Genomic DNA, 10,958 nt, shown 5'->3' with positions numbered 1-10,958 from the left:
GTAATTTTAGCAACTTAATTGCTTTTATCAGGCCTAATTTTTCTCTGGTCAATTTTTGCAGTTTTCAAGATTTCTGACAAGATGAATGTTTTCAGTCAGGTTTTCATCTATAATTAATTTTACTGCGTGCACCTTGGGCCATTGCCACTTTAATTTGTGTTAACAACTTTTACCAATAATATTTATGATGAACAGGATAGAAAGCACATAGTTTGTTTTCATCTCTTAGCTAATCCATAAGGAAATTTTGGGTGGTTCCCCTTACTGTTGGGGAGCAGCTGTTTCCAGGTGTTTGCCAATCCAATTCCATTGAGTCTAGCCAGTCTGAGTCCCCAGTACTGTCTACGTTCCTGGTAAAGCAAGGAGTTGGCACTGGGGTCTGGGCTCTGGGTCAAGATGTCCTCAGTGTCAACATGTTCTGTGTCCCACCCCACCGTGTTTCTGGGCAGAAGAGTGTAGTAGAAGACAGAAGTTGCTGACCCAATGCTGACTCCTTGCTTTACCAGGAACATGGACAGTCAGTACTAGGGACCCAGGCTGGCTAGATGGGTAGACGCAATGGAATTGGATTGGCAAACACCTGGAAACCAGCTCAGAGGTGCTGGTAGAACAGACAGAGCAGCATCCCTGGAGCTGGAGTCCCTGTGTTCAAGTCTCAGCTGTGTGACCTGGGCCCCGTTACTTTGTGTTAGGGTTCAGACGGACAGGGTGAGGGTGTAGAGGCGGAGAGAGGCACGCAGCACTGCCAGGGCTGGCAAGCCGGAGGTGCGCGCTGGCAACCCAGAGATTCGAGTAAATTGGAAAGTATTGCGAGACACAGAGGTGAGAGAAGAAGAGATTTATTTAAGAAAAGTTCACCCCCCACAGATAGGGAGTGGGCCTACACTCTAGGTGAATGTGGCGTCGTAGCCCCCAGAGTCCTGGCTTAAATTCTTTTTTTTTTTTTGAGTTGGAGTCTCACTCTGTTGCCCAGACTGGAGTGCAGTGGCCACTCCCGGCCACCGCAGCCTCGACCTGCTGAGCTCCAGCGATCCTTCCACCTCAGCCTTCCAAGTAGCTGGAACTACAGGCGCGTGCTAGCACACCCGGATAATTTTTTGATTTTATTGTAGAGATGAGGTCTTGCCAAGTTGCCCAGGCGGGTCTCGAACCCGCGGGCTCAGGCAATCCGCTCACCTCAGCCTCCCAAAGGCGCGGGATTACAGGCTGAGCCACGGAGCTCGGCTCTGGCTTAAATTCTTTTCTTGGAGATGTTGCACTTGACTGCCGTGACTTCTTTATCGACCACCTGTGGATGTCTTGGAGAACCTGTGACGCAGAGACCCATTAATGTTTGCCCACATTATCATAGCCCCTAGAGAAGGACGTGACAAGGATTCTAATTCTCCTGCACCTTCCCAAACGACATTCCTTAGAGCTAGTAGAGGGTGGACCTCCCCTTACCTTATAGGCATTCCCAGTGCGTAGCTTCGGGGGATCCTTGGTTTCCCTGTAGATAGTGCCCAATTTACTGGAAGATCGAATCCCCACCTGCTCTCCCTCTGAGTGGTTATAACTTTTGTAATTACAAGTTTCATGACTTTTACAGTCCTTGCCCAATGCATGATGTCTTAGGCCTTGTAAATTCCCTTTACTCTAGGCAAGCTTGATTGCCACTATGAAACACCTCTGATACCTGGAAGTCTGTTTCTGAAAAGACAAAGTCGGTAAAGTTAATTATTCCTAAAGTGTGCATTTCTCCAAAAGCGTAGCTTCTACTTTCTCATCATTGTGTCAGGGTTTAAGAACAAGATGAAAAATTGCTTCCCACTCTCTGTCTGTCCTTTCACTTTGTTCACTGAGGCTCCATTCCCTTAGGATGGTCCATGATTACCAAGTGGAAGGGAGAACATGGTGGGGAGTGGATAGCCCCAGAAACCCTCTCAGCAGCTGCACTTGGAGATGCTTCCCTTCTGGGCTACATCTCACCCTCTCATGCCCCAAAGGAAGGATCTAATAGGGTCTGTTTATCACTATACTTTTGGACACTGGATAGTGTTACTTGGCTGCCAGATAAAAGACAGGATGCCCAGTTCAATATGAATTTCAGATGAACAACAAATAATTTTTAAGGGCTTTTAAAAAACATATCTGACCATCTCATTCCAGGTACCTGTTCCTCTCTATGCCTGCAGGCCTCTTGTGCCTTCACAAAACTGGTGGGGTGGGGGGCCCTGGGATGTGTCTGGGGTGGAAAAGGAAAGAGAAAGCAATGGATATTTACTGGCAGCTTCATGTTGCTATCTCATTTAAGCCTCGTCCCTTACCACGTTACAACCCCATTTTGCAAATAAGGAAGCTGAGGCTTGGAGAGATTCCATCATTTGTCATGTTAAGTTTGCAAGTGGAGGTACTTGAATTCCAATCCACGTTCTTCCCACAGTATCAGCTGCCTGCTGGGAGTCAAAACTCCAGGGTCCTGCCCAGGCAAAGTTTCTAGCTCTTCCCTCTTCTCTCCTTTGCCCTCCCTTTTTCTTCTTGGACTTTAGAGCAGAGATGTGGGGATGGGGGGGATGCAGTACCAGGTATTACTGGGTTATGGAGGTTGCCATGAAAACCAGCCTTGCCCAGTCAGGAGTTAGGGATGGGGCCCAAAGTGTCTTCCCCTAGAGAGCAAATCTGGAGGAAGACAGGGCTCAGGCTGCTGGTCCCTGGCCAGTTCCTTCCTTCCTGGCAAGCATACCAGCCTCCTCCCACTCTGCTTCTCTCCCGAGGAAAACAGTTGTTTTCTCTCAATTCCTATTTCTGTTCATCCTCCTTATCCTTCCTCTAAGCACACATATATACCCCACATACACAGAGTTTCACAGAGGATTTTTATTCTGAGACCTGTCACCTTCACTGGCTGCCTAAAATGATATAATTGCCCACTCTCCCTCCTCCTCCTGCCTGTGGAGTGAGGGCCTCCCTAGCTGCCAAGAGGCAGAAGGAGTCATCTCACATCATGCTAAAGGATGCTAAAGGACAAAAGGTTTGTGAAGGGAAAGAAAGAGCCTGGGAGTCCACCACCCAGAGTGGGACGTGAAAGAGCCCAGCGCCAGCCAGTCTGGTGCCCAGTGAAGACTTACAGTGTGACCAGCAAAAGCATTATTGGTACATAACGAACTCTCAGTCACACCTCTGGGCTCCAGGTCTTCCCTTTGCCTTCCTTGTCTCCCTCCCTTCTTTCAGAATCACTCCCTCTCCCCTCCCTGAGGGTTGGTCACTGGCTGGGAGGCAGAGGTTGGGTGGCTGCCAGGCCAGACAGGCCCAGGGAGGCAGCATTGCCTTGAATGGAGCTTGGCTCAGGGGTGGGAGAAGGGACATACCCCTCCCCCACTTTCATGGGTGGGGAGGGGAAGGGAGGCCAGCTCCTCTGCTCTCTAAGACCCTCCCTTCCATCTGGAGAATTTCAGCTCATGCTTTGACCCGAAGAAGTGATGTTAAGGCAGATTTATAAGCCTGGAGTCTTAGCAAATGCGTGTGCTCATCTCTATGGACTAATGGAAAGAACACTGGATTAGGTGTCAGGGCCTGCCTCAGAGACTTGTTCATTCTGTGACCCTGAGCAGGCCCCTTCCCTCAGGTCTCAGTGACCCCACCCTGGGCCCAGGAGTTCTGCCTCCAAGCTACAAGTCTTCCACTTGAGGTCATAATCTCAGCCCCTGAGTTTGCAGGGCTCAGAAATAGCCCATAGGAAACTGGGCATCTGGACCTTCTAGCCACCCTGTTGCTGGTTGCAGTGTGGAATTGGAGAGGGACCCAGGCTCAGCTGACCCAGGGCTGGGGCAAGAGGCCAGAGTCTCAGCCCTCAGGGAGAAGCTGCAGTTTGGGGCAAAGGGAGAGAAACTCTTAAGCAGAATGGAAACATTTTTCTCCGTCAGAGACAAAACACACCCTTTGTTCTTATTTGTTTTCACCTCAGAGCTCTCTGAAGTCCCCGAGGAAGTGAGGAGGAGAGCAAGGGGGCAGGAAAGGACCTCAAATAAATGGGCCTTGTTGCTGTTGGCCAGCACAGGCCCGAGGCACTGGAAAGGGCAGAGTGACGCCTCCAGGAGGTGGCAGGAGAGTGTGAAGCGTGGGGGAATGCTGGAGGAGTGGTCACAGCTGTGGCCTCTCTGGCTCCACCTCTTCTTCACCCTGACATGGCAGGCAGGGCCAGGATTTGCAGTAAGAGGCAGGAGCTGTTTTAGGCTGTGGAAAAGAATAAGACACCAGACCAGGTGTTCAGACAGACTTTTTCAAGTTGGGGGAAAATAATAATATCTTTCAAGTCCTAGGCAAAGGCTGCATCCCCTCCACTGGACTGGGCCTTCTCCAGTCCAAGCCACTATACAGGGCACTGTCCAGGGTAGAGGTAGTCCTCTAAGTCTGAGGGCTCCCCTTAGCAGGGCAGTATCTCCTTAGCCAAATGGGGGGCTACACAGGGCAAGGGCTGTGTCTACCCCATCAGATCAGGCGCTCCCTGGGGAAGGGCCTACCTCTCCGTCATCCTGGGTCCATAAGGACCAGATTCAGGCTCTGCACCAGGTGTGACTAACATGACCTTTTGGGTGGCAGGCAACAAGTGGTACAAGCAGCATCTCTCCTACCGCCTGGTGAACTGGCCCGAGCGCCTGCCTGAGCCAGCAGTTCGGGGGGCCGTGCGTGCCGCCTTCCAGCTATGGAGCAACGTCTCGGCGCTGGAGTTCTGGGAGGCTCCGGCCACAGGCCCTGCTGATATCCGCCTCACCTTCTTCCAAGGGGATCACAACGATGGGCTGGGCAACGCCTTCGATGGCCCAGGTGCTGACACAAAGCATCTCTTCACATAGCAGGAAAGGAACCCAACTGGGAGGGGCAGTTTGGGGGTGGCAGCAGAGCGGTCATTCTCCCTGTGGCCTTGGTCAAGTTGCATTCCCCTGCAAAAAGCCCCCAGACTCCTCATCGTAAAGTGGGAACCAGGGTTCCTGCTCTATTACGGATCACGTGTCTGAAGGGACTGTCTGATGAGGTTCTGCATGGAAAGTGCTTTGCAAACTCTAAGGAGTCTTATGTTTTCTGGGAGAATTTCCTGAGGCCCTGTCATCTATCCCCACCCCTAGATAGGACTGTGCTTCTCTTGTTCTTCAGGGTGGATGCTCTCCATGACAGAGCCTTGAAAAACATCCACTACCCCACTACTGCTTCATCTCCCCACCAACTACCCCATTCCTGCTCCCCCCTCGATGATTACAGTTGCTGCCACAGGCCAAGAGGCATCCTACCTCCTGACAGCCATGGAATGCTTCCTATACCCATGCCACAGAGATTCTGTTTATCCCCAACCTGAAGGTTTCTGGATGCAACTTTAACTGCTCTCCTCCCCTTCTGCCCAACACTGGCCTTCAGAACCTGAATATGGGCTATTTCTTTCCTTTTTTTTTTTTTTTTTTTTTGAGTTGGAGTTTCACTCTGTTACCCAGACTGGAGTGCAGTGGCACGCTCTCAGCCACTGCAGCCTCAACCTGCTGGGCTCCAGCGATCCTTCCACTAGCCCGGCTAGTTTTTTTTTTTTTTTTTTTGAGTTGGAATCTCACTCTGTCACCAACCTGCTGGGCTCCGGCGATCCTTCCGCCTCAGCCTTTCAAGTAGACAGAATTACAGGCATGCACTACCATGCCCGGCTGATGTTTGATTTATTGTAGATATGAGGTCTCGCTGCCCAGGTGGGTCTCGAACACGCGGGCTCAGGCAGTCCATTCACCTCAGCCTCCCAAAGGCGCAGGATTAGAGGCTGAGCCACCGAGCCCGGCTTCGGCTAGTTTTTATTTATTGTAAAGATGAGGTCTCGCCAAGTTGCCCAGGTGGGTCTCAAACCCGTGGGCTCAGGCAATCCACTCGCCTTGACCTCCCAAAGTGCTGGGATTACAGGCTGAGCCACCGAGCCTGGCCTTTTTTTTTGTCAGAGTTTCACTCTGTTGCCCAGGCTGGAGTGCAGTGGCAGGCTCACGGCCACCACAGCTTCGATCTGCTGGGCTCAGGTGATTCCACCTCAGCTTCCAAGTAGCTGGAACTACAGGCACACCCCACCACACCCAGCTAATTTTTTCTTTTATTGTAGAGACGAGGTCTCGCCAGTTGCCCAGGCTGGTTTCAACTCTCTGTTCTCAGGCAGTCCTCTCACTTCTGCCTCCCAAAGTGCAGGGACTACAGGCATGAGCCACGGTGCCCGGCTATGTGGGCTATTTTGAATTTTCTCTCTCTTAATGAGGAAAGAAAACTTGATGGGATCCCTTCAGGGTGGGGACTTAAGCCCTTGTGTGGCCTGGGAACTTAGGCCTCCACCTCCTTCACACCCTCCTGCTTTCAGCTAAGCCCATCTAGCTCAGAGACCCCGTCCTGGCCCTGCTGCTGAAACCCAAGTTGGAACTGGGAGTAATGTAGGCTTTGCAAATATCCACATGTAGCACACACATGTGCTTACATGTAACCCACTTCACCAGTGTCATACACATGAGATGGTTACATCCATACCGAGGCAGAGGCCAGTGGCTAAGACAGCACTGCCTCAGGCGTCAGGACATTGGACTCCCCAAACAACTCTATGACTTGGGACAGATTATTATTATTATTATTATTATTATTTGAGTTGGAGTCTCACTCTGTTACCCAGACTGGAGTGCAGTGGCCGCTCCCAGTCGCCGCAGCCTCGACCTTCTGGGCTCCGGCGATCCTTCCGCCTCAGCCTTCCAAGTAGCTGGAACTACAGGAGCGCGCTACCACGCCCGGCTCATTTTTTGATTTATGGTAGAGATGAGGTCTCGCCTGCCCAGGCGGGTCTCCAACCCGCGGGCTCAGGCAATCCACTCACCTCAGCCTCCCAAAGGCGTGGGGTTACAGGCTGAGCCACCGAGCCCGGCTGGGACAGATTATTATTAGTATTACTATTACTATTATTTGTAGAGATGAGGTCTTGCTACGTTGCCTGGGCTGATCTTGAACTCCTGGGCTCAAGCGATCCTCCTGCCTCAGCCTCCCAAAACCCTGGGATTACAGGCATGAACCACCACACCAGACCCAGAATGCACACATGCATTTGTTATTAAAGAAAATATACCTAAAAATGCCCCATATTCTAAGTTAACAGCTTGATGAACTTTCACATACCAAACACATCCAGCACCCAGAGTAAGAAACAGAACAGAAGGTCCCATCATACCTCCTTCTGGGGGTGACCACTATGCCTACTCATACGTTTTTTGAAAACAATTATTATGTAGCAGCTATGTGCTAATCACTGTTGTAAGCATCATTTGTAGCACACATGCACACACGTTTATTCAGAACAACCCCGTGAGAAAGAAGCCCATCATTATTCCCATGTTTAGATCAGGAAGCTAAAACACAGGGAGGTTAAACTATCTGTCCAAAGTCACACGGTTGGTAAATGATCAAACGAGGATTGGTACCCAGGCAACTTGGCCCCACACCGTAGCTACACCACAGTGCCTCTTTAGGCATCCGCAATCCCACAGCCTAGTCTTCTGCTCACCTCTGCACACTTCAGCTTCTGCCCCCCTTCACCAGGAGAGAGGTGTTATGCAGCAGAAGGCAGACACACGCACACCAGCGACATTTGCGCCGGGCGGCGGGTGCGTGGGGGTGTCGCGGGCCGTGGCTCCCCCTGACCCTCTGTGCCGCCTGCAGGGGGCGCCCTGGCGCACGCCTTCCTGCCCCGCCGCGGGGAAGCGCACTTCGACCGCGACGAGCGCTGGTCCCTGAGCCGCCGCCGGGGGCGCAACCTGTTCGTGGTGCTGGCGCACGAGATCGGCCACACGCTGGGCCTTCCGCACTCCCCCGCGCCGCGCGCTCTTATGGCGCCTTACTACAAGAGGCTGGGCCGGGACGCGCTGCTCAGCTGGGACGACGTGCTGGCGGTGCAGAGCCTGTATGGTGAGCCCCCCACGGGCCCCGCCACCTGTCCGCCCCTGCCACCCCAGGAGCCCCCATCCTAAACGCGGGGACCTAGCCTCTCCGCCACTGGACCGTCCCAATCCTGAAGGCCTAGGCTCCCCTCCCATCTCAGACTCCTGCTGCCTCCAGTCCGCGGACCCCCTCTCTCTGTCAGTCCCAGCCGATTCCTGTGCACCGGCAGTTCCTCCCCTCCTTGCCTTCCAATGACTGGATTCCTGTCCAACCCCTGGCCGCGGCAGTTCTCCTCACATGTATCCGGTCTCATCACCAGGACCCTGTCCTTGGGCCCGCCTCTTCCCTCATCCCAGACCCCAAATCCTTATTCCTGCCCCAGTCCCTCTTGCTCTCCTGTTCCTCCACGTGGCCCTGATGGCCCGTCTCCCCCAAGCCTGAGCCTCTGCATGGCGGTGGGCTCAGACAAGGTTTTCTCCCCCCAGGCAGGCCAGGCCAGATGAATCGGCCGCTGCTGCCCTGGCACTTGCCTCAGCCCCGGGCTGTCTCCCTCTGAGTGCCATGGGCAGAGCCAGGAGACCTGGGTTCAAGTCGCCCTCAGTTCCTGATTAGCAGTCGCTCTAGAGCAAAGCATTTTCCTTCTGAGAGCCTTCTATCTTGCCTTCTGTGAAAAGCGATAATAATTGAGGTCCTGCTTACCTCACCGGACTGTTTTGCTAGTGGATATAACATGCTTTGTAGTCTGAGAAACCTACACAGTGTGGTAGTAACAGCTACTACTTCATGAGTCTCTAGGTTGGGCCAGGTTCAACATACTCATGAAGTGTGTATCTTTTTGTCCTCAGATCAAGAGAATAGGGCTCAGGGAGATTAGGTAACTTGCCCAAGACCACACAGCTAGGAAATAGCAAGCCAGCATTTGGGAGCTGGTGTCAAATTCTATGCTTGTAGATTCTCTTTACTCTGAAGTCAAGGATAGTGATCTATTATTATATTTGCTGTAGTTATCAAAGCCTGTGTCCCCGAACTCTATCTTCATGCCACTGTATTGCTCAGGACGCAGGGAAGAGGACCCTCTGCCTTTCTTAGTTCCAAACTCTTGCTTGGTCTCCTACTCCAATTTTATCTCATTACATCCCTCCTTCCCAGGCTGTTGGGTGGGAGAGAGGATTCCAGGGAGAACCCTTAAGCTCTCCCTACCACTCTCCTTCCCTGTCCCTCATTAGGAACCAAGGGGGAGGTCCTGAGTGTACAACGTACTCCCCACCCCACGTGTGTTCTCTCATTCTTCTCTCCTTACTCATCAAGGGAAGCCCCAAGGGGGCTCAGCCGCCACCCAGCTCCCGGGAAAGCTGTTCACTGACTTTGAGGCCTGGGACCCACATGGCCCCCAGGGCAGGCGCCCTGTAGCCTGGGGGCCTAAATACTGCCACTCTTCCTTCGATGCCATCACTGTAGGTAAGTTGGTCCCACCCATGCTTCGCTTCTTTCTTCCCTCCTTCCACATCTCCCAGGTCTCCAGAGCTGGAGCACAAGGAAGAGGGATGGATTATAAAATCCAGAAATCCCAAGCCCCAAGCACACTTCAGGACAGCAAGCCCACACCAAACATAACACCTCTTCCTCCTGCCTGCTCTCCCCTCTGCCCCAATGGTGCACACCGTGTCCTTTGATTGCCTTTTTGGGAAACCGGCTTCTAGGACAGCACGTTCCCTGGAAGGATGGCAGGAGGTGATGGTCATTCCTCAACTCTCTTATCTCTGAGCAGACAGGCAACAGCGACTGTACATTTTTAAAGGAAGCCACTTCTGGGAGGTGGCAGCTGATGGCAATGTCTCAGAGCCCCACCCACTCCAGGAAAGGTGGGCCAAGCTGCCCCCCAACATTGAGGCTGCTGCTGTGTCATGGGAGGATGGAGATTTCTACTTCTTCAAAGGTACCAGCCCCGGGGCTGCTGGGAAAATTGAGGCCTAAAAAGGGGAAGTGTCCTGTCTGTGGTCAAAAAGAGGACAAAAAAGGGGAGGAGTTTCACACAGCGACCCACGGTAGAGTCTCTATTCCATTTTGAACCTGTGACCCCCAGGAAGACTCTGCCAGGACATAACTTTCAGTGGTGGAGTGGAGAGCAGCGGGTGTCAAGGTCCCAGGGGGAGTTTCAGAGAGAAGTCTAGAGGGAAGCAGAGGACTGCTTTGAGCTCTGCGATTCAGCAGAAAGAGCCAGATCTTCCTTGGAATCCTGGTCGTGTGAGGTTGGGCATGTCACTCCACTTTTGGAGCATGCATTTCTTGAACAGGGAAAATAATACCTCAGGTTTGCTGGGGAATGAGGATTAAAAGAGAATGATGGGGGCCAGGTGTAGTGGCTCAAGCCTGTAATCCCAGCACTTTGGGAGGTTGAGACAAGGGGATTGCCTGAGGCCATGGGTTAGAGAACAGCCTGGGCAACGTGGCGAGACCTCATCTCTACAATAAATCAAAAAATTAGGCCGGGTTTGGTGGCTCAATCTGTAATCCCAGCACTTTGGGAGACTGAGGCGAGTGGATTACCTGAGCCCGCTGGTTCAAGACCAGCCCAGGTAACTTGGCAAGACCTCATCTCTACAATACATCAAAAATTAGCCAGGCATGGTAGCACACACTTGTAGTTCCAGCTACTTGGAAGGCAGAGGCAGAAGGATGGCCTGAGCTCAGCAGGTCGACACTGGGGTGGCCATGAGCGTGCCACTGCACTCTAGCTTGGGCAACGGAGACTCCAACTCAAAAAAAAAGAGAGAGAATAATGGCTGAAGAGTTCAGTATATCCAGAGGGGGGACTCCAAAAAACCAGAATTTATGTATAAAAAATTGTGTATTTATTCTTATATGTTTAAACTTTAGTCACCTTCAAAGAGCTCTCCATTTGATGCAATACACCTATTGAGAAACTTTTTTCCACTGCTCAAAACAATTCTTCAGCCGGGCTCGGTGGCTCAGCCTGTAATCCTGCGCCTTGGGAGGCTGAGGTGAGTGAATTGCTTGAGCCCGCGGGCTCAAGACCTGCCTGGGCAACTTGG

The 10,958-nt window shown here is 52.3% G+C and overlaps 1 protein-coding gene across 1 annotated transcript in view; it reads left to right on the top strand.

The window, feature by feature from the left end:
- Positions 1–10,958, top strand: part of MMP28 (matrix metallopeptidase 28) — a gene marked incomplete at its 5' end in the record, with an annotated part of 19,281 nt that overhangs the window by 6,384 nt on the left and 1,939 nt on the right. The window contains 4 exons of the mRNA XM_008063463.1: positions 4,579–4,803; positions 7,687–7,932; positions 9,214–9,363; positions 9,674–9,841. Of these exons, the coding sequence (XP_008061654.1) occupies positions 4,579–4,803; positions 7,687–7,932; positions 9,214–9,363; positions 9,674–9,841 (789 nt within the window). The remainder of the gene's footprint in view (positions 1–4,578; positions 4,804–7,686; positions 7,933–9,213; positions 9,364–9,673; positions 9,842–10,958) is intronic.

The sequence above is a fragment of the Carlito syrichta genome, unplaced genomic scaffold, assembly GCF_000164805.1.
Source record: "Carlito syrichta isolate Samal-C Ts95f unplaced genomic scaffold, Tarsius_syrichta-2.0.1 Scaffold306854, whole genome shotgun sequence".
In the NCBI taxonomy this organism is placed as follows: domain Eukaryota; kingdom Metazoa; phylum Chordata; class Mammalia; order Primates; family Tarsiidae; genus Carlito; species Carlito syrichta.
The sequence above is the reverse complement of the archived record's forward strand: the minus strand, read 5'-3'. Positions and strand labels throughout refer to the sequence as shown.